The 22,864-nt window shown below is 46.5% G+C and overlaps 1 protein-coding gene across 2 annotated transcripts; it reads left to right on the top strand.

The window, feature by feature from the left end:
- Positions 1-1,407: 1,407 nt before the first annotated feature.
- Naaa (N-acylethanolamine acid amidase) lies at positions 1,408-21,929 on the top strand. 2 transcript variants are annotated; one of them, NM_001163687.1, is made up of 11 exons: positions 1,408-1,677; positions 2,512-2,670; positions 7,019-7,145; positions 11,457-11,547; positions 14,432-14,508; positions 15,826-15,998; positions 16,117-16,179; positions 17,014-17,080; positions 18,209-18,237; positions 19,958-20,035; positions 20,646-21,929. In NM_001163687.1, the coding sequence occupies exons 1-10, from the start codon at positions 1,457-1,459 to the stop codon at positions 20,031-20,033; spliced, it is 1,083 nt and encodes a 360-aa protein (NP_001157159.1). In that variant the 5' UTR covers positions 1,408-1,456; the 3' UTR covers positions 20,034-20,035; positions 20,646-21,929. The 2 variants fall into 2 exon arrangements, with proteins under 2 accessions (NP_001157159.1, NP_080248.2); NM_025972.4 differs by having other exon boundaries at positions 2,506-2,670.
- Positions 21,930-22,864: the final 935 nt, after the last annotated feature.

Below are 22,864 nucleotides of genomic sequence, written 5' to 3'. Positions count from 1 at the left end.
TCACGACTTTTTAACATACAAATATATAGAGCACAAGGAAACATTTACCAATCCAATGTTAATATCCTGGCTTTTTTGTTGCTTTTGTTTTATAAGTGAAAGCATGAGAGGCTGGCTTTCTGGCTCACGCCTGTAATCCCAGTACCCAGGGCTCAAGCGGGAGGAGCAGGAGGGTGGGGTCAGTCTGGGCTATGTTCTGCCTACAGAGAGGAAGTTCAGTATAAGAAGAGAACCAAAAAGTGGAACTGAAGCACTCACCATGACCCCTCCCTCAAGTGCTGCTAATCTCAGATGTGTGTGTGTGTGTGTGTGTGTGTGTGTGTGTGTGTGTGTGTGCGCGCGCGCACGCTCCTGTGTGTGTCTTCAGCACAGTATTATTTAGTATCTTAAAATTTGGCATAGAGTATCAGTTTGTGCTTTTGCTGACTGTAACTCAGCATTAGCATGTTTGTGTGTGTGTTGTGTGGCGGTGCACGTGTGTGTGTGTGCACATGGAGGCTAGAGGCTGACATGGGGGTCTTTGTTACTTTCCACTGCAGGCAGGGATTTTTTCCTGAGGCAGCGTTGCTCTCTCACTGAACATGCTGCTCACTTGACTTGGGTGAGCTGAATGTGCAGTTTAGCTCCATCCCAGCAAGAGGCCACTGGGGTGGACTAGCCCTGGGGTCCTTCGGCCTGCTCACTAGCTCCATCCTCATGGCTTGTTCGGCTTGCTTTCTTATAGAACCCAGGATCATCAGGCCAGGGATGGCGCCACCCACAAAGGGATGGGCCCACTCCCATCGATCGCTTATTGAGAAAATGTCTTACAGCTGGATCTCATGGAAGCATTGTCCTCAACCGAGGCGCCTCTCTGACGGCTCTAGCTTGTGTTGACACAGAACCATCCAGTACACCGGCGCTGGTTGAAACAGAGTCTGAACTTTAGGTGTTTAAGTACAGCGCAATTTTAGGGAAAAGACGTTTCCTGGTAACAATTATCTCAATCTCATGTGCACAGTAAAGCTTACGGCATCTTAAGGACCTTGGGCAGGATCGGGTGTGGTCTTGGGCATACATATTTCATAGAGTCATCAAACTACAAAGTGCATGTGACATCTTCCGTAAGGATAGGTTCTATTGACTGAGAAACAATGCTTACGAGTCTGGGAAGTCTAGGATAGAAGTATAGTCTAGGGGGTTCGGGTGAGGTCTGGCCCTACGTATAGCACAAATCACCAGGTTATTAAGTACAACCACTCCCGGCCTTTTACACAGAGATGTGATACTGCCTCTAGCTGTGAGTGAGAAGCAGGCTTAATCCCGCTGGGGCAGGAGGCGGTGTCAGTGCTTGGGTTCCTGACCGGGTGGAGCGCAGGCCCCGCCTTCAGTGCCAGCACCGCCCCAGGCCTCCCACTCCGCCTCCCCAGGACAGCAAAGATTCATTGGTCCGGTGGTGGCCTCAGAAGCCGGAGCTATGGGGACCCTAGCCACCAGGGCCGCGTGCCATGGGGCACACCTGGCCCTGGCTCTGTTGCTGCTACTGTCGCTGTCCGGTCCCTGGCTGTCGGCTGTCGTCCCCGGGACTCCGCCTCTCTTCAACGTCAGTCTGGACGCGGCCCCGGAGCAGCGCTGGCTGCCGATGCTGCGGCACTACGACCCAGACTTCTTGCGCACCGCGGTGGCGCAGGTCATTGGGTGAGCGCGGGACTGGTCTGGTGAACTTGTAGTCAGGCTCTGCTCTTCCCTCGTTGCTGCACCTCTACCCTCTCACCGCTGCACCGCTGCCCTCCCCACTGCTCTGCGCAGCGCCCAGCGGGTGGCTGACCCAGCAAGGCCAGTTCGGCTCTCAAATTCGGAGCCTCCTGCGGCGCGCGCGTTTACCACACATTTTCCGGGTCAGGGTAACGCGCAAGGTGTCACCCAGTATGCTAAGCTGCAGCGTAGGGCATGCAGCCCAGGAAACTCCGCATCGTGGACCAGCCTGGCTGGCCTTACATGGAGGTTGGCACTGGAGGTAGTGGTGATTGCACTACCATTGGGTGTATCTCAGCCCTTATACTTTTCATTTCGAAAGTCTCGCTGGGAGTTTGACTATACATATATGAGTATATGGACAACATAAATTGGATTTGGTGGTTTGTTTTTGTTGTTGTTTTGTTTGTTTGTTTGTTTGAGGGGTAAGGCAAAGGTGGGAGGGTGGACTCGAGAGGAACGTGTGATCGGGTTGCATTGTATGAAATTCCCAAATAATGAATATAAATGTTATGATGTGAGAAAAAAAGAAAGAGATTCTCGCTGTGAAACATAAACTGCCCTTACAATCCTCCTGCCTCAGCCTCCTGAGTAGCTGGGATTACAGCCCTGCACTATCATGCCCACTTTATTCCCGCTGGTTTGAACGCTGGGAATGGAGCAGCTCTGAAAGTAATCTAGATTCCCAACATTCCTCCCGCCTCGTCCACGCATACGTGCACTGTCCATGCTCTGAGACGAGAAACAAACTTCGTACTTTTTCATTTCTAGCGACAGGGTTCCCCAGTGGGTACTCGGGATGGTCGGAGAAATTGTGTCGAAGGTGGAGAGCTTCCTGCCTCAGCCCTTCACCGACGAGATCCGCAGCATCTGTGACTCGCTCAACCTCAGCCTGGCTGACGGTATCTTGGTCAACCTGGCCTACGAGGCTTCCGCGTAAGTGCCCCGTGCTAGGTGGATTAAAGTCAACTAATTGCCACCTACTGGGGACTCCTGTCACCCATAATGAATGGAGGAGATATGTTCGCTTGGTGAAGATGAGATAATGACTGAAGTTTACATGTCACCTTAGGTTTCTGACTCCCCAGGGAAATCAGAGCAGCATGTGTCTGGTGGACTTCCAGAGGGAAGCAGCCGCTCTACCCAAAGCTTACTTTTATCTTGTCAGGGATCTAGATGGCATCCTACTTTCCAAACTGTTAAGGCCTAGGAACTGTCGAAGGTCTGGCCAGCCAGTTTGCACTGTTACTAATGATATAAAGAAACTTTCTCAAGTGCTTGTTATTAGGAAACGAGGCCTGAGCTTGTTGCTTATTCTGTTATGTTCTGTGCCTTGGTGTTCTTGGAAACCAATCACAATAGAAGGCAATTAGAAAGAACTGCTTTGTATAGTTAGCCGACGTAAGCTTGGACCCGAACCAACCACCCAGCAGCACTTCCTCCACCCGTGTATGAGCTTTTTTTAAATGTACGGTTTCTTGCCTTATAAACTGCTCCTGAGATGGACCCCTACATAAAAGAGATGCTTGCACCAATATAAGATGCTATTTAGAATAAGACTTGCATTTTGAGTAGGGGTAGAATAAAGCTTAAGTTCCTAAGGAATATGTAGGGATATGTAGGAAGGCTAGATGTGGTTGGTTGATTCCTAGAGTTACTATCATTCACCCCAATTGGCTGGATGTAGAAAATGCTACGATTTTTAAAATATAATTGACATTCTATTGGACAGAAAGAGATGTGTACATCCTGGTAGATAGGTTAAGACATGCATGTTAGGCAAGGCAAGTCCTCCACCACTGTTGAACACCCCAACCAGTGAGAACTGGATATAAAATGTAGGATGTGTTCCTATGGGAATTCCCCACCTAAATCCTGATTGGTGGAATAACTTAACACAGATGTTTGTAGATTTCAGGCTTAAAAGCTATATAGGATTCTGGCTGGTGGTTGCAGTTCAGTTCCTCCTGAGTTAAGACCACATCCCTGATAGATCAGTCTTGGGGTGTGTGCTCAATAAACAAGCCCTGTTTGACTGAGAATGGTGTCTAAGTGGTTTGTGAGACGACCTCGAAAAAGCTACTCAAGAGCTGGGGAGAAGGCTATGTAGATAATCAGAGTGCCTGCTGTGGCCAGAGTGGACCTGAATTCAGAACCCTGGCTGGGTATGCCGCATGTGCCTGTAACCCAATCGCTGGGGTGGGAGAAGAGAGGAGGATTGTGGGAACTTGCTGCTTCAAGTTCAATAGGAGAACCTCTGCAAAAAGTAAAGTGGAGGACTGCAGAGAGAGCTTGAGTTAAGAGGGCGTATTCAGTGTGAGCTCCTGAGTTCAATCTCTGAGACATGTCGTCATGGAAGGAGAGAATTGATCCCTGCTGCTTGTCCTCTGACCTCCAAAAGCACACTGTGACACATGCACACTCCCCTCTCCCACACAAATATAAATAAGATAGAAAATCAGTTGAGGAAGATCCCATTGTCCTCCGGCATCCATCCACGTTACAAAAAGGTGAGAATCTACCCACCCACTCCCCTAAAAACCATGCTCAAAATGCACTGCCCAAGAAGTTTGGGGAACTATATTCTTCGCACACACCCTCCTGCTATGACCTTGATTTGGCTCACCTTTCTCTTCTACGAGGCTCTCCTTGGCCCTTGGTATGATCCTCACTGCGACCTCTCAGTGCTGATTCACACTGCTCTTTAAGAGTCTGCTTTTGCCAGGGCCAAGGTCACAGAGGACTCTGCGCATCCTACGCCCACATCCTAGGCAGAGTGCTGGAGGGTCTGTAAATGTTTGTGGATTCTGCAACAGGTCCTGTGATGGGGAGAGGACCACCTAGGTTTCTGCCTTTCAGATGGTTGATTGCTTTGTTTGTTGGTTTTCTGAGTCAGGGTCGCCCTGTGTGACTGAGACTGGCCTCCTACTGTTGGTCCTGCTGCCTCAACCTCTACAGTACTTAGACTATGAAGTGCTACACCCTGCATGGACATCCAGTAGGTGCTTGTAGCTTCTGGCTACCTTAAGGACAAGGAGGAGCAATGTGGAGGTGTGTGCGCGGCATACACCTCTATTCCAGCATTCTGGAGGCAGATGCAGGCACTAGAACTCTATGAGTTCGAGGCCAGTCTGGTTTACAAAGCAAGTTCCAGGACAGGCAAGGTTGTTACACAGAGAACCCCTGTTTCTCTATCTCTGTCTCTCTTGAAAATTAATGAACTAATTAATTTTAAAGACTTTTTTTTTTAAAGATGAAGGAGGGGATGTCTTTGGGATAACAGTTTCTATGGCAACTTCCCAGCACCAGAGGAACACAGTTCCTAAGAAGCATTTTAATTGCCTTTCCCTGGGGAAGGAGCCTCTGCTAAACTCAGGTGCTCAAATGGGACTCAGTTAACCTTACCACCCTGTCCCCCACCACCTCCAACTGTGTCCTCTTTTATGGCTTACTCAATGAAAAAAATCAGGGAGCATCTCTCATTGAGTCCATAAGGCAAGCAGATTAAAGCAGATATTTCAGTAAAATTATTCTAATGTCTTGTCCCGGATTACGGTGTTTCCTAAATTGCCTAATTTTCTTTTTAAAGCATCCTCAGGTTCAGGTAGGAAATGCTCTGTTCTCACTCCTGAAGGCTGGGTGTGTGTGAGTGCTAACTGTGCACTACTGAGTCTTCCTGGTGGCAGGCTGCCTAGGAGCACAGCCCTGTGGGGAAGGTGGGATGTGCTGTGCTGTGCTGTGCTGTGCTGTGGAAACCAAGCCTCTGAGGGGATCTTGCTGGCTGTCCCATAGCTGGTGAGTTCCAAGGCTGCTCACCCCAACTCTCCCCATGCCCAGCGAACCTCTCCCATAGCGGAGGCATGCATGCCCGTGTCCCTTGCGCTCCTGCAGGAGAGGTCACATTGAGTGATTTGCACGCCAGGAATGGTGGTGCATGATCCTGGCACTTGGGAGTCAGATGCAGGAAAAGTCTGAGGCAAGTCTAGTCTGGATGGTGAATCCCAGGGCATGCCCCAAAATGATGTGGCAATGGTGGTCACCTTGCCACCATTTAGAAAATAATCAACTTGGAGAACACCTCTTCTAACGTTAACCCTTCACCAGTTCACCTGGGTCCCCAACCTTATGCGAGTCTTCCGGTCAAGATGAGAAGCCTTAAGAGCTGAACCTCACCAAGCTTTCTTCTTTAGACAAACCAGTGAGGTAATAGTTGGGTTTTCCTAATTATAAAAGTAAAATTAATTTAAAAATTAAATTAAATTTTTAAAAAATAATTTTTTAAAAGTAATCTTGAATCATTACAGAAAATCAGTAATACAGAAAAGTTGGTTTAAAAGATTGATTGATGGGGCTGGCGAGATGGCTCAGTGGGTAAGAGCACTGATTGCTCTTCTGAAGGTCCTGAGTTCAAATCCCAGCAACCACAACCAGTGGCTCACAACCACCCATAATGAAATTTGATGTCCTCTTCTGGCACATCTGAAGACACCTACAGTGTACTTATGTATAATAATGAAAAAATCTTCGGGCCGAAATGGGGCTGACCGGTGTGAGCAGAAGTCCTAAAATTCAATTCCCAACTACTACATGAAGACCCACAACCATCTGTACAGCTACAGTGTGCTCATATACATTAAATAAATATGCATTAATTAAATAAATTTGATTGATTGATTGATTGATTGATTTTGTGACAGGATAGCCCTGTCTGGCCTGTAAACTATCTATATAGACCAGACTAGCCCCAAATTCACAGAAATCTACCTGTCTCTGCTTCCCAAGTTCTGGGTTTAAAGATTTCTGTTCCTATGCCCAGCCCGGAGTTTCTTTTAATTATTTTAATTAGTATTTTTACGTGTGTGTGAGTGTGTGTGTGTGTGTGTGTGTGTGTGTGTGTGTGTTTGCTTTAGCAATGCATAGTGGGGACGGGTTAGCTTGGGCTAGCGAATTGGGTTATATAATAACATGTTAATAGGTAAAATACCAGCAAGCCGAGGAAAGAACAGAATTCAGAGGTCTAGCTGTGCCCTGAATGCACAGGGGACAGGGGGGAAGATGAAACTCTCATTTGATATATCTATGTCAGCATCCTGTGGGTCAATGACAGGGTCTAGATGTGTTGAGTCCAACTGTAATTTCATATTCTTGTACAAGAGAACATTATAACATTTATGCCAGCGATAAGCAAGAGAATCTGATGCTTTGAGGGTTTGTTTTAAAGACAGAAACCTCGCTGTCTTTGTTTTTGTTGCCTTCACCCATGTTGGTCTTTTCCTTTTCTCAGATTCTGCACCAGTATTGTGGCCCAAGACTCCCAAGGCCATATTTACCACGGCCGGAACCTGGACTATCCTTTTGGAAAAATCTTACGAAAGCTGACAGCGAACGTGCAGTTTATAAAGAATGGGCAGGTACAACCATGCGAGCGAGATACAGAGATCAGGGGGCAGGAACAGCTATGTGCACATGCAGAGATCAGGAGTAGGAACAGCCATGCATACAACATGCAGAGATCAGGGGCAGGAACAGCCATGTGAACGAGATGCAGAAATCGGCAGGGCGTCTCATTTGGAATAGGAGCCCTTTGCGAGGCCTGCTAACTTAGGTGCTTCTGCCAGAAAGAGCTCAGTGGATATTTGCTGTGCATGTGTGAGGACCCGAGTTTGGATCCTCAAAACCATGCAAAGCTGGACTTTTCCGAGAGAGGCCAGCTAGCCTGGCATAGACAGTGGTGAATAAGAGATCCTACCTTAAGGAACATGGACGGCAAGGTGCGAAACTTGACACTGAAATTGCCCTCTGACGTCCATACATGCAAGGCGGCACATTCAAGCCCTCCTTCCCTCGATTAAAAATAATCCTCAAATCATCAACTTCCTGTGGGGGGGAAAAAACCGGGAGAGGTGTATGTCAACTATGGCCATAGGAAGAAGGATCAGTCAGTCGTTGCCTTGAGGGGCGTGGGCTTAAAGAAGCCAGTTTCCTTTAGGCATATTATTTGGGGAGCATGATCAGTCTTGCAAAGGTTGCGTGTAATCTGCAATCTGCGCCTTCCTCTGCCCTCATTGTTCAGGCGGCTTCTGGAACAGGGAGGGGTTCACGGTGGCGAGGGACACCCAGCTTTAAGGTGGGGTAGTCCTGGGTTTGCCCAGTTCTGCCATTTCCATTGAGAATTACTCAATCCTGTTCACTTACTTTGACATTATCGACAATTTTTTTTGTTCACTTCAAAAGAACAGTTGTAAGCGGCAACAGTGGTGGTTGGATTTATGGAAAATCCATAAATCAGTTCTCTTAAAAAATACTTATTTGTTTATTTATTTTTTATTTTAATGTGTAAATGTGTGAGACCATGTGCATACAAGAGTCTGGAGAAGCCAGAAGGGGGTCCCCTGGAACTGGGGTTACAGTGGTTGTGAGCTGACTTAAGTAGGTTCTGAAAACCAAACCCAGGACCTGCTGTCCTCTCTGCAGACTACCTAATCAATTCTTAGAGAAAATCTGCTAAAATATCATTACAAAAGGATGGAGTGATTATGTTAGTTTCCTACTTTGTGCTTTTGTGTGCTCTATAATGAGGAAATCATCTTAGAGTCCAAGAACTAAATGTAGTCACCCTGAAGTATTCATTTGATGGTTGTTGCTTCATCAGTTCCTGCTTATGCTGGAGAGTCCACGGGAATAGTCTGGGTAGTGGCATTGCTTATGGTGCTTAGGCGACTGTTCCCAAATCCATGCAGCTTACACCTGGCTGTTGTTTTTGTCCAGAGGACTCTTAAGTAAGAAAATGTTTTTGCTAAATTCAGAGCAGATTGTACAGGGCTGGAGAGATGGCGTAGCAAGAACACTCCAGGCCTACCAGACTCATGTGCCCTAAACCCCATAGGAGTGGAGCTATGTAAGGTGGACCAGACCTCAGCCGTCAGCACCCTGATAGGGTTTTCCCAGGGGCCATTGTTCAGTCATAGTTGGATTATAAGCATCATGGGATTTACTTATGTTAACCGCCTTCGAATTGCTGTTTGGGAAGTACATTTATGTAGAAATAAAATGCAGAACTGCACAGAAAGACACCTTACAGCTTCTCTGAACAAGGATTGCAAGCAAAATGTGGTTTGGTTTCCTAACCTTGTTCCTGCCTCCTTGGGAGTGAGGGTGTGTCCCCTCAGGACTGAGGACGTATCATGTGAATGACCCCCTCGGGGGGCCGGAAAAGGGAAGTTGAAAGCAACCATGAGCCACCACGTGAGGATGGAACTGAACTCAGGACCTCTGGAAGAGCAGCAAATGCTCTTAACCACTGAGTCATCTCTCCATCTCCAGCCCCTAAAAGAGCTTTGTGCGGTTTTGGGTAGTGGTGGTGGTGATGGTTTTTGTTGTTGTTGTTTTTAAGTTGTTTCTTTGTAACTCTATTGTAGAATTTTTGTGGGACCTGAACTCTGGTCCTTTGCAAGACCAGTATATGCTTTTAAGCACAGAACCATCTCTCCTGTTTCAATCGCAGGGTCAATGCGCTCCCATTGCACCCCTGGGAATGGAGATGGGGGCCTTCAAGGAAGCACTCTAGGGGAAAGGTCATTTAGAAAACCAACGCCTTCTTCCACACAGCTCTATCACCCTAAGTTATTTCATAGCCAAGTAGAGTGACTCTGAATAACCCTGCAAGCAAGGTTGTTAGTTTAATATTAAGTTTGGTTTTGGGCTGGAGAGATAGCTCAGTGGTTAAGAGCACTGACTGCTCTTCCGAAGGTCCTGAGTTCAAATCCCAGCAACCACATGGTGGCTCACAACCATCCGTAATGAGATCTGACGCCCTCTTCTGGTGCATCTGAAGACAGCTACAGTGTACGTAGATTATAATAATAAATAATAATAATAATAAAAAAGAAAGACAAACCACAAACACACACACACACATACAAAACTTTGGTTTTGTTTTGTTAGTGAGAAAACACAGGGTTTCTTTGTGTAGCCCTGGCTGTCCTGAAACTCACTATGTAGACAAGATTGGCCTCAAACTCACAGAGATCTGCCTTCCTCTGCCTCCTAGGTGTGGGGTGTTGGGATTAGAGGCATACATCACCACATCTAACTTTAATACTGTTTTAAGAATAAAAATAACATTAGTCTAGGTTTATTTAATTTCTCAGAATGTAAAAATGTTAATTAGCCAAGCTGGGCAGTGGTGGTGTATGTCTTAATTCCAGCACTTGGGAGGCAGAGGCAGATGGATCTCTGTGAGTTTGAGGCCAGCATGGTGTACTGAGTGAGTTCCAGCCAGGGCTGCTACACAGAGAAACCCTGTCTTGAAAACAAACAAACAAGAAATATTACTTAGCTTTTATAAACAATACAAACTGTGCAGCCTTCTAAATTCTTCCTTGAATAAACAAAGCCTGGTTTTGAAGATTGTTGCAGGAGTTATCTTTCAGCCACTTTGGCTTGTGACTTGGTTTACAGCTTTAAAAAAATTTACGTGATTAATTAATAAATTAATTTGTTGATTTTATGTATATGAGTCTATTGTAGCCATCTTCAGACACACCAGAAGAGGGCATCAGATCCCATTACAGATGGTTGTGAGCCACCATGTGGTTGCTAGGAATTGAACTCAGAACCTCTGGAAGAGCAGTCAGTGCTCTTAACCGCTGAGCCATCTCTCCAGCCCATAGGATGGCTTTTAAAGCATTTATACTATAAAGTGGCTGTTATTGGTGAGCCGGTCCACTTGTTCCCCCACAGAGCTCACATGTAGAGTATTTGTCTCTTGTCATGAACTCAAAGCAAGTTTCCAGTCAGACCCCATTTGCTACTTTCAGTATGGAAATCTTTTGGGTGAAAAACGTTTCACAGACACACAGAACGCAAAGGGTTAGAAACAATCAGTTATCTTAAAATTTTTAGTAGTCTGATTGAGCAGCGAGTCTGGTAACTACCATGACTCCTGTGTAGAGACTATCATAGTCATCTGTCTGCATCCGCCATCGCTGGTGTGCAAGGACCAGCAAGGTCCTCTGATAAAGTCACAGGCACGAAGGTTACTTCTTGTTTTGCCAAGCACATTTACTAAAAAGCAGTTTGGAAAGCCAGATTTGGGGGTGCACAACTTTAATTTTAGCACTTGGGAGGCATAGGCAGGTCCATCTCTGAGTTTGAGGCCAGCCTGGTCTACAGAATGAGTTCCAGGACAGCCAGAGTTACACAGGAAAACTCTGTCTCAAAAAAAAAAAAAACCTAGATAAAGGGATAGACAGGCTGACAGACAGACAGACACATATATAGATAGATACATAGATAGATACCCATCTATTTTATTTGCTGAATTCTGTCTGTTTCCCCCAAGTTCCCTCAAGTACACTTCCCCCAAGTTGGCTCAGAACTTTTGTTCTAGAATTTTGTTATAGAGTTTCATTCTATTATGTTCAAACTTCTTTAAAAAAAATCCAGGAGGCTAGGTATGGTGGCATACAGTTTAATCCCAGCACTCAGAAGAGGCAGAGGTAAGCAGATCTCTGTGAGTTCGAGGCCAGCTTTGCCTACATAGCAAGTTCCAGGCCACCCAGCCTACATAGTAAAACTCTGTCTCAACAACTAACAACTAACTAACTCACTCATTCACTAACTAACAAAAACTGCAGGAGAGTGTAGGGAAATTAAGTGATTTCAGCATATATTTTGTTGGATGGTAAAGTAATGCTTTTTTTTTTTTTTCCCAATTCCAGATTGCATTCACTGGGACCACTTTTGTTGGCTATGTAGGACTGTGGACAGGCCAAAGTCCACACAAGTTTACAATTTCTGGTGATGAACGAGGTAATTAAAACAAACTCTTGAACATTTTAAATGGAATCCCTGTTGAGGTTTTCTGGTGATTCCTTCCCTGGCAAAGCCAACAGAATCTGCGGAAGGAACCTTCCAGCACCAGGGACTTCCACTCTCTGAGGAGAGACAGGAAGTAGCCTGTGAGTGCTGAAGGTGATCTCGGGTGCTGGTTAGAACCACAGGGGTGAAGGAAGAGCTGATGGCACGGAGGCATGGGGGGGGTGGGGTGGGGATGGGCCTTCCCTGACCCTTGTGATCCCAGTCTGGGTCTGCAGAAGCGAGAAGAGATCATCTCTAGGTGGTCTGAAAGCCACCACAAAGACCGCAGGTGTCACTGTTGGTACATTGCAGAAATGGGACAGTCTGTGTTATGACAGGGAGGACATTAGAGATATAGAAGAGACAGAACCTAATGAGCATTTGGGATTTTAGGCAGAACAGAAGCCATAGGAGAGTTTTAGGCTGAAGAGAGAACAGTGCTCTCTCTCTCTCTCTCTCTCTCTCTCTCTCTCTCTCTCTCTCTCTCTCTTTCTGTCCCCCCTCCCCGTGTGGTCTGTGTGTGTCTTTCCCTTCCCCTCCTCCCTTTGTGTGTCTTTGTGTGTTTTTCCCTTCCATCTTCTCCTTCCTTTCTCTCTCTCTCTTTCTCTGTCTCTCTCTGTCTCTGTCTCTCTCTCTTTCTCTCTCTCTCTCTCTGTCTCTCTGTCTCTCTCTCTCTCTCTCTCTCTCTCTCTCTCTCTCTCACACACACACACACACACACACACACACACTAGGATCCCTATATCAGCCTCCTGAATGCTGGATTGCAGACACACCACCATGCCTAGGCTTGGTTTATGTTTTGACCCTTATTTTGGCTTCTCGGTAGAGACTGGACTAGGTTGGGTTAAGATAGAGTCAGAAGAACACAGGAGAGCTATCGAATTCATCCAGAGATCCGTTTTCTTCTCCACAAGCAACATTTGTGAGCCTTTTGAATTTAACATGCGGATGCTCAAACATTTTCTCACTGAAGCAGGCAAGCTGATCCTAGAGGCCATGCAGGACACAGGGCTGGAAACTGAGGCTACAAAATGAAGTGGTAGCTCATGGGTGGAGGAGGCGTTTCTCGGGCTGATCTCCTGGGTCCTGAGCCAGTTAGTAGAGTTGTTCTGTTTGCTAACAACTCCATGTCATTGCCCAAACCTCAAGGCAACATTTTTCAGTTCCATAAAATGTGGAAAGCCCAGAGAGAGGCGACCTCTTGCAACTGTTGTCCCTAGGGTGCTAAGGAGAACAAAGAACATTCACATGACATTCCTCATCTGATGACCCCTGACGAGCATCGTGTTGTTACTGACTCGTTTGGATAGGTTTATCCTCCTCCTCCTCTTCCTTCTTCTTCTTCCTCCTCCTCTTCCTCCTCTTTTTCTTCTCCTCCTTCTCCTTCTCCTCCTTCCTCTCCTCTTCCTCCTCTTTCTCCTCCTCCTTCTCCTCCTCCTCCCTCTCCCCCTCCCTCTCCCCATACCCCACCCCCTTCTCATCCATAGTATTCAGTTTTTTATCTCTGTGTATTCATTCAACATTTTTTTCAAACATCAGTCATGAATGAATCTGAGTTTCAACCAGTCTCTGCAAGTCTCAGCTAGCATATCCAGACTACAGCATGACAAGGCTAGGAGGTGTTTGTTTGTGTGTGTGTGTGTGTGAAGTGTGATGTCTATAAATGTATATATTTATTTAAATGATAGGCTTTGATTTCATCATCTTGTGAGTTAAGAGATGTTTATTAAAGTGACTATTGGAACAATTTAAAGTAACTGGGTTAGTCTGTAACATACCAATTTGATGAAAAGCCACCATATTTAAACTTGCTAAAGATACGTCAGAAAGGGCTGGAGAGATGACGCAACTGTTAAAGGCGAGGCTCACAACCAAAACTATAAACTGTCCAGAAGGACAAGTTCAATACATTCTTCCTAATCTCTGTTGGGCAGCTTCCTTTGAAAGGAATAAAATTTAATCTTGCCTGAGATAATTATTATTAGAGTGACTTTATCCAGCACAATTACTATTGTATCGGGCATAAAAGATTCTGTTTTCAAAACCCGAGGGAAGCTGAGCATGGTGGCACACATCTGTGCCAGTACCTGGAGACTGAGGCAGAAGAGTATCCCATTAGAAATCTGCCTTGGGCTACATAGAAAGGAAAGAGGAAAAAGAAAAATCAGTGAGTACCTGCTCGTTTTTGTTTATTAGAAGATATAGCTATAGTCATTCTGTGAATATAGACTTTCACTGTGTCTATGATGTTTTTATGATTGATTCACCCTCAGACTTTAGGCCACTTAGAGGGTTCAGCCAGCAAAGGCACTTCTTGTCGGGCCTAATGATCTGAGTCCTTGGGACCCAGACAGAAGGAGAGAGAACAACCTTCCTCAAGTTGTCCTTTTACCTCCACACAGATTGTGGGGCATGGGCACATGCGCATAACACCTCTCCCTGTGCCACCCCCAAGTAAATATGTAAATTTTATTAAAGAACTTCAGGCTTTTGAAAGCTGGATATTCGTAAAATCACTCTTCATTAGCCAAAATTTCTTTCACGTTAGCTTATAATATTGGAAAGAAAACAAATTTTGTGAATGGGGCCAGCTAGCTGACTCAGCAGGTAAAGGCAGGTGCAGCCAAGTCTGAGGATCTGAATTTGATTCCTGGGACCCACATAGTAGAAGAAAATTGACTTTGACACCCACATACACGCGGTGGCAAGTGTGCACCCACCCCTAAATACACAGTAGAAATAAGTATGTAAATAAATGTCATAACAAACTTTATTAATTAAGATTATTTTTAATTTGGACCACGGGCTGACTGATGCTTCTTTATGCACGCAGATAAAGGCTGGTGGTGGGAGAATATGATCGCGGCGCTTTCTCTGGGACACTCCCCCATCAGCTGGCTTATCCGCAAAGTGAGTAGCTTATAGTGCAGTCTCCACCCGGACCCAAACTCGTCTAAACGGAGTGACCACACCGAGAGGCTTCACCTCCTTCACATGATCCCTGTCCCCTAAGAAGAAGCATTGTAGTGTTTTCAGATGCATCTGTGTTTCCCTAGTGAACATCAGTGATAAAGCTGGATACTGCTTAGCAGTAACAAGGGCAGGCAGGTTTTCACCAGCTCTGTACTATTGCGATAGAGACAAGAATCCAGTGTGATTTGTACACAGCTCAGCTCTGGCCTGTACAGAGGCACCTTGCTTCTTTAAAGGAAGAGTAAGGGGATAAGGAAGGGCGTGAATGGAGACAGAGAGAAGACACACGAAATAAATGTAAATAGAATAATAAAAATATCTCATCCCTCCAGCAATAGTTACCAGGCTGGGGAACTCGCAAGGCCTTGTCAGGGTCTTGTGGCTTCCGTACCATATGAGAGGGCCTTTGGAGACCCTGGCTTCTGAATTGGCCTGTCATCTGGTCCCTTTCTTATCCCTGTATCTTAATAGGATGGTGACTATAAAATGTCATTCTCTCAGAAAGTGACCAGGAGTGGTCGAGAAGGTAGAGGGGGTGGGAGGGTCATGCCACAGGGTGTTCTTGGCAGTTCAGTTTAGTGAAGGCGCCCAAATGGAAGTGGGGAGTTGTAAAGTGACCCCTTCGCTGCTCGCATGGCTTCACAGACTTAGTCTGTCTCCTCATTCCAGGGTCACAGTGCCACAGTTCCAAGCCATTGGCCTGGCACTCAGTCCCACAACCACTCCACAGCCTGCAGCTGCTCTCACAGTGCGACTGCTGTTCTCTTGGTCCTTGAGCTCTTGCGCTCCAGATGGGTTCCCTGCTGTGGCTTTCTTCATTACTTCACCGTGCCAATGGTTGCCTGGTGACATCTTTGTGTTATTGGAAAGTTTCTTGAGAGCAAGAATGAGATCCTGGCTCCCCTCCAGCACATCGCCTAGAACAGAGCAGTGTTTCAAACAGTGGCTATGGGGAGAACCAATGACTGGGAGGTGTGGTCTGTCTAATGCCAAGGCTAGGTGAGCCCAGGGGAGGACTGGCTGATAAGCTGTCCTGGAGAAATCCCTGCTGCTGTTGGAAATTCCTCAGCCAAGGCTGAGGAGTTTGTCACTGTTGTTTTGTTCTCCCCTTGGAAGTTCCCATGACAACAGGATAAAGCCAGAGGAGTTGCAAGTTACAGCCATGGCTTAGCATAAGGAGGCTTTGCTTTGGAATGTGTGTGTCCAGCAATATGGGATGAGGTTGTCAATACTGGTTTGTCTTCTTTTGTTTAGACCCTGAGTGAGTCAGAAAGCTTCGAAGCAGCTGTCTACACGCTGGCCAAGACTCCCCTCATTGCTGACGTTTATTACATTGTTGGGGGTACATCGCCCAAGGAGGGAGTAGTCATCACCAGGGACCGAGGTGGCCCGGCAGACATTTGGCCTCTTGACCCTCTGAATGGAGAGTGAGTAGAATGACAGTCTCTTTATCTAATCTGTATTGGCTGAAGTAGGAGTTATGTTTATAGTGAGTAATTCTCCTAAATGTCGCTGGGTAAGACAAGTTCATGTCCTCTTCGGCAGGTGGTTCCGAGTTGAGACAAATTATGACCATTGGAAGCCTGCACCCAAGGTGGATGACCGAAGGTAGATTCTTTTTGAATTTTTGTTCTGTTTCATTGAGACAGGTCCTTACTCTGCTAGTGTGGAACCCACTTTAAAGCCTAGGCTAGCCTCAAATTCGGAGTAATCCTCTTGCCTCAGCCTGCCTGGATCAGAGCATGCCTCCAAGGATCAGAGGCATGATAGCAAGCCCTACACATAGACTTCCAATGTTTCTCATGGTCAGGAGACTGTCCCCTTCCTAGAGCAGAGAAAGAAGAGAACTCCAGGTGCCGTCTCCCCAGGGCCTGGACGGAGTGTGGAGGAGCAGTGGGGAGGATCTCTTAGTAGTTGGTATTGGCTGGAGGGATGAGGTTAGCCCTGGCTCCAGGGTCAAGGAGCACTGGATCCTATCATGGGCTCCACCAATGACTCTGTGGGGCCACTGGGACCTTTGCTCAGCTACCTGTAAGTGCAATGGAGGGGCTACCTAGTGGGTTACTGTTGTAAGGCTTTATTTGGAAGGAAGTCATTTTCCATAAACCAATTAGTCAACTAGCCTGCGAATACAAGGGCTTGCATCACCCTTTCTAATGTAGAAACCTATGAGTCATCAGGTTACAGAAAGTAAGTCTACCTCACTAATCTCTGCCTCCCCACACGTTTGGCAATAGTTGATTTCTGCAGCAGCTGCCCCAACTATCTTGTGTGTCGGGTTGAAGGCGCCCAATGGAACGGACCCCGCTACAGTGGGACCCGGCAGACACAGGGAGGAAGCTTAGGAGAATCTGGGCCTCGTGCTGTGCCTCTCAAAATGACCTCTGATGAGACTCTGGGTTTCCAGAAGCACCTGATGACCGTTGCCCATTGTTTTTGTAGAACACCAGCCATCAAAGCCCTAAATGCTACAGGGCAAGCTCACCTCAATCTGGAGACCCTCTTCCAGGTAGGTAGCTCTTCCAATGCTTACCTTACCTAGGTGGAAACTTCCTCTGAAATTAGGGAAAACATTGCAGCAAAAGTTCTATGCTGCTGAAAACATTGTAAAAAGCCACGTGATGTTTTCTGAATTTGGCTCTATGTACATTAGGGTATCTGCCTTCACCTGTTTGTCTTCATATTGAGAGAAATAAGCACAGCTTTAATATGTTCATTGTTTTAAAAAGAAAGGACAAGGGCTGAATTATCCTGAGACACACTCAAGTGTTAAGTGGTTATTTTCTTTTTTGTATATAAAAAGTGTGTGTGTGTGTGCGCGCGAGCGAGTGCGTGTGGTGTGTGTCTGTGTATGCACGTGTGGTGTGTGTCTGGTGTGTGTATGTGTGTGGTGTGTGTATGTGTGTGTGGTGTGTATGGTATGTGTATGTGGTGTGCATGGTTTGTGTGTATGTAGGGGGTATGTGTGTGTGTGGCATATATGTGGTGTGTGTATGTGTATGTGTGGTGTGCATGTGTGTGGTGTGTGTATGTGTGGTGTGTATGGTATGTGTGTGTGGTGTGCATGGTTTGTGTGTATGTAGGGGGTATGTGTGTGTGTGGCATATATGTGGTATGTGTATGTGTATGTGTGGTGCGTGTTGTATGTGTGATGTGCATATGTGTGGTGTGTGTGTGGTATGTGTGTGTGGTGTACATGGTGTGTGTGTGTGTTATGTATGTGGTGTGTGTGGCGTATATGTAGTGTGTGTATGTGTGGTGCATGTTGTATGTGTGGTGTGCATGTGTGTGTGTGTGGTGTGTGTGTGGTATGTGTGTGTGTGGTATACATGATGTGCGTGTGTGTGTGTGTGTGTGTGTTTGTGTGTGTGTATGTATGTGGGTGTGTGTGTGTGTGCATGTGTTCATGTCACACCATACACAAAGAGGTCAAAGAACAATTTGTGGGAGTTGGTTTTCTCTTCCTATCATGTGGGTTCCAGGGGTTGAACTCCGATCCTCAGGCCTGGCAGTTTTGGGAACAAGCTCCTTTACCCGCTGAGCATCTCCCAGTGCCACTGGTTATATTCTTAGACCTCCTCTGTGTGTGTCTCTTCTATCTTTTAATATTTTCATACTCTGATTTCTTCCTATGCAGGTTTTATCCCTGTTTCCTGTTTATAACAAGTAAGTTACACGGTCAGCCTCACCTTTCACCAGGAAAAATGTTACTGTGGCCAGGAAGCCCGAGGTTCAGACCAAAGGCCCTGGCAATATCAGCCTCCAAAAGCTAGCCCAGCCACCTGTCCTACACACCAGTTAAAGAGACATGGATGTCCTGGGGAAAGCAGAGAGAGGAGGTTCAGTCAGCACGCTGGGAAGGGCGACAGTGAAGGGTGCTGTGAGGCAGAGCTGCTCCTCCAGGGACTGCAGGCTGCAGATTTAAATAGAGGAAGAATGGAGTCCGATATCCAGAGGAGCTCCTCCTGGTGAGGGCACGGTCTGGCTGCTCACTGTCCCCATTCTGGTTCTGCAGGGTTAAGCCTTGAAGCTGTTGATAGCTTAGGTAAGCACCAGTTTCTAGATGGGTGCTCCCTGACAGATGAACGTGCCTGTGTGCAGAGGGGAGCAGTAGAGAGCAGTGGTCCAAAATCTAAAGCCAGGCTTTAGACTACTTTTCAGTTACCTTGTTACAACCTCACACACAACCTCCTGGCTTGGGGGAGGGGGTGGTTATGGGGAAGTGGTGGTGGGGATAGGGGTAGGGGCCCAGAGAGATATCCTGGAGGGGGCCAATAGTAAGCAAAGCAAAGGGGACAGATGTTCTAGTTTGAGGAGGGGGAGGGGCAGGTAAGCCTATCACAATCAGGCGAGGAATTCAAGAAAACCAACCAAAGCCAAGAGGATGGGGTGACCTGGATAGTGGAGGGAGGTGGGCAGTGGCATGTTTGCCCCTCAGTCTGCACAGGGACTGTCTTCATGAGTCCCTGTTAGGACTAAGTGTTTGTCACCTTAGTTTCTGCTCCCTACGCTCACGCCCCTCCCCTCCTCCTCCTCCTCCTCCTCCTCCTCCTCCTCCTCCTCCTCCTCCTCTTCCTCCTCCTCCTCCTCCTCTTTTTCCTCCTTCTCTTCCTCCTCTTCCTCCTCTTCCTCCTCCTCTCTCCTCCCCTCCTGCTGACAGCTCCCTGCCATATGTATCTATGTATCTATTGTTTTATGTATCTATTCTTTTGGTTTTTAGAAATATTGTTAGTCAGGTGGTGGTAGCCCACATCTTGGGAGGCACAAGCAGGTGGATCTCTGTGAGTTCGAGGCCAGCCTTGTCTACAGAGTGAGCTCCAGGACAGCCAGGGCTACACAGAGAAACCCTGTCTCAAAAACAAAACAATAATAAAGGTTTTTAGAAATATTGTTTTTATATTATTGTTGATATTAGTAATTATTATTCCTCCCTCTTTTAGTCTGTGGTCTTGACTGTGGCAGTGTGTGAGCTAGGGCTTCTCTGGCCTGGAGATTTTACTCACATACTCTTCTAAGGGGAAGGCCACGGGAAGCTTGGTTTGCTTTGAAGGGCGGCTGTGCAAGAAGTTGAGAGGGACCCCTATCAAGCAAAGAACAGGCATCGGTCCTGCTAGGGGCAGTTCCACAAATAGGCTGACTGCCACTTACTACCATAGCGTGAACTTTGAGGAATCAGAATTTAGAAGTCTGATTTGGCTTTCAATGGTGTTTCAAAATAGGAAGACAAGCCAGTTAGACCTCTTGGTTTACGTTTTAAACATTCTGCCTCTTTGCATTCTTACCCTGCATCCTTATCCTGTAACCTTGTCCTGCATCCCAGGAGATTCGGGAGAGCATCATATTAGGAAATGTGACTCATATATAAGAATTTGTCTTGTTATTTCAGCTACACAATTTATACTACAGTGATGAGCGCTGCCGAGCCCGACAAGTACCTGACCATGATCAGAAACCCGAGCTGAAGGTAAGCAAGTGAATGAGTGTGCCCGTGCTGTGAAGAATTTGACAGTTTGTCACTGCTTGGGTGGGGTGGTGAGTGCTTCTCACAGACAGTGGTGACCTCCTTAAGGCTTAAAAGTACATTATGTATTCTGACAAGCATTTAGCATATGATGCCCAATCAGTAGGTATTATATTTTAAAGAGTTTATATGACACTGAACTCTCAGCATCTCTGCCCAGCGCCCCTTAACAAACCCTGCTCTCAAGGCTAGCTATCGCCTGCTCACGTACGGAGGGAGGGGCAAGTATTTAGGAAGACTGTTGTGTCTCCAGAGCAACTGTGAGGCCCAGTGTCTTCGAGCATCAGAAGGCAGATCCTGAAGGCAAAGGACCCCTACAGAATTTACCTGAAGGCACCAGGGAGCCCACGGGGATAGGGAAAGACTGAGGAGACAGCAGCCTCCTTCCTGTGTCCCTGAACGCCACCTCTGGACAGCACAATTGTCAGGGCTCTTCTGCTCAGGTGTCTGAATTGTTAAGCCTGGCCTGATGGTTAGGCCAATCTTTTATCATGGGGATGTAAAAGCCATTACTGTTTGAATTGAAGCGTGTGTGCTTTTACTTCCCTACCAGGTGATGTATTGTCAAAAAGCTGCATTTAGAAGTCTAAGACTGGAAGGACTGTCCCGTTTCCTGAGCAACGCAGGCTCCCTCCCCACAGAGCGTTTCTGCCTGTGGAGGAAGAGGAGCGCAGCCTGCTGTCTTGGTCCTCCTGACTTCCTGGTCCCCTTGAGCTTCACTAACAGCCCACCTTGGCTTGAACAACTCATATAACTGGTCTCAGAGGTCAGGCTGCACCCAACCAGTCACAAGTGTCCTGTGATTCTGTGTTCACACTCCTGCTTGTCCACTGAAGAAGGGACAGGACAAGATGGCTGTCATGTGGACAAACCCAGGTTTCTCCTAAGGCTGGGTGAGGCTTAGTGGCAGGGTTTGCACCGATAGATAGATAGATGATAGATAGATAGATAGATAGATAGATAGATAGATAGATAGATAGATAATAGATAGAAAGATAGATAGACAAATGAGAGTTTTCTCTGAAGAGCAGAGACCTCTAATTTGAGTAAAATTTTCTTAAAGCTATGAACTCTGACTTTTGATTTTGTGTTTCCATTTAGTAGAAACTCATTTTTTGTAAACTTCTAATGTATTTTTTTAAATGTAAGCCTTATTAAAAATAAAACTACTTTCTTACTACTTTTGAAAAATATATGACACCAAATAATATCCTGTCATCGTTTGTTAATAAAATGTCAAAAAAAAAAATGCTAGCTGTGAAGAGAAAACTTATAATTTTGGGTCTTATAGCATTGTGGTATCTAAGCTCAAGAAATTCAGGGCTGAAGAATAGACCCAGGCGGATCCAGGCACAGCCAGATCCACCCTGTAGCTAAGAATGTCCGGCCATAAAAGATAAAAAAGAAAGTGCAGGAACTAGCCAGGGCTATCAGGACCAAATGGCCATCTGGCAGGATGGCGCCTCCCGGGTGGCACCTCCCTATAGCCCACCATAAATCATATACTGACCAGGTGTCCTGCTGACCTCGAGAAGTCCAAGCCTTTGTGCCCCCCTACACCTTAACTAGCATGTACTGCCCTGTTAATTTGTAATCACCTCGCCGACATTTAAATAAGCCAATCATGTGTAACCTCGCAAATTCCTTCGGCTCCCTCCCTTTTTGGTTTGTGGTTTTTGCCTTTATAAGCCTGTAAGAAGTTTGGGCCGGGGTCGAACTCCCCTGCCCCCTGCGCAGTGCATGAGTTTCGACCCCAGCATGCTGGCTTGAGTGCTCTTTTGTTGTTTGTGTGTGTGTGTGTGTGTGTGTGTGCCATTAAAAGCCTGTTGTTACAACGAGTAAGGTCTGAGTGTCCTACTGGGTGCACGCCTCCCCAAGAGGGACTCCCCTCCGGGATCTTTCAGCTGCACTTTGGCTACTTTGTGGGTTCTTTTTTCTTCCACCATTCAACTCCCTAAAGACTAGATAGGAGAGAGAAAAGGATAGAGGGGAAAGGGGTGATGTTATCACTAGACTACTTCCTGCTGATTACAGATGTCAAGTCCCTTGGGGCAAGTTTGACCTTTGCTGTCAGAATATCTAATTTCTTCTTGTTGTTTCTACTTAACAAGCCACAACCAAGCAGTCAACCAACAACCCACCTTTCCGGGCTCTAGCATTTATATATCCTCTAAAAAGTCCCCAGAATTCCAAACATCACACAGTCACAGAAAATCTGCTTCTGCTAGGGCATGAGGCAAATCATAGTCGTCTGCTACAAAGCAGCCCTGTATCCTAACATCTGGTGTTTTATAAAAAGATAAGGAGAGGAGGAATGTGTTTGGTGGAGGTGTAGTCAGGTGTGGGGGCAGGGGGCTCCTGTGCAGGACAGAGAAAGGCAGAGAGAGAGAGAGAGAGAGAGAGAGAGAGAGAGAGAGAGAGAGAGAGAGAGAGAGAGAATAGAGGAGTATAGGCCAGCCATGAGCATGTGGAGAGAGAGGGGGAAGGGAAGGGGAATGGGGAGAAGTCGGGTAAGGAGAGGGAACAAGAGCAGGAGAGCAAGAGAGAGAAGAGGAGGCAAGCAGCCCCTTTTATAGTGAGCCAGGCACACCTGGCTGTTGCCAGGTAACTGTGGGGCGGAGCCTAGACAAAACAAAACAAAACACCAACATCTAGGGTGGAAACAAAAACTTATCCATATAATATTGCTGCGTTTTAAAAAGAAAGCGGAATTACAAAATTCTCACTACAATACGCTGTCAGGGAGAATAAAAAAATCTGCAAGGCATCGAG

This window comes from Mus musculus, chromosome 5 (genome assembly GCF_000001635.26).
Source record: "Mus musculus strain C57BL/6J chromosome 5, GRCm38.p6 C57BL/6J".
Classification (NCBI taxonomy): domain Eukaryota; kingdom Metazoa; phylum Chordata; class Mammalia; order Rodentia; family Muridae; genus Mus; species Mus musculus.
The sequence above is the reverse complement of the archived record's forward strand: the minus strand, read 5'-3'. Positions and strand labels throughout refer to the sequence as shown.

Bases quoted from the DNA above. Each gene is read 5' to 3' on its own strand.
- Naaa (NM_025972.4), top strand. From the start codon at position 1,457: ATGGGGACCCTAGCCACCAGGGCCGCGTGCCATGGGGCACACCTGGCC. The intron at 1,678-2,505 runs GTGAGCGCGGGA...TTTCATTTCTAG, and splicing joins GCGGTGGCGCAGGTCATTGG to CGACAGGGTTCCCCAGTGGG. The intron at 16,180-17,013 runs GTAGATTCTTTT...TTGTTTTTGTAG, and splicing joins CCCAAGGTGGATGACCGAAG to AACACCAGCCATCAAAGCCC.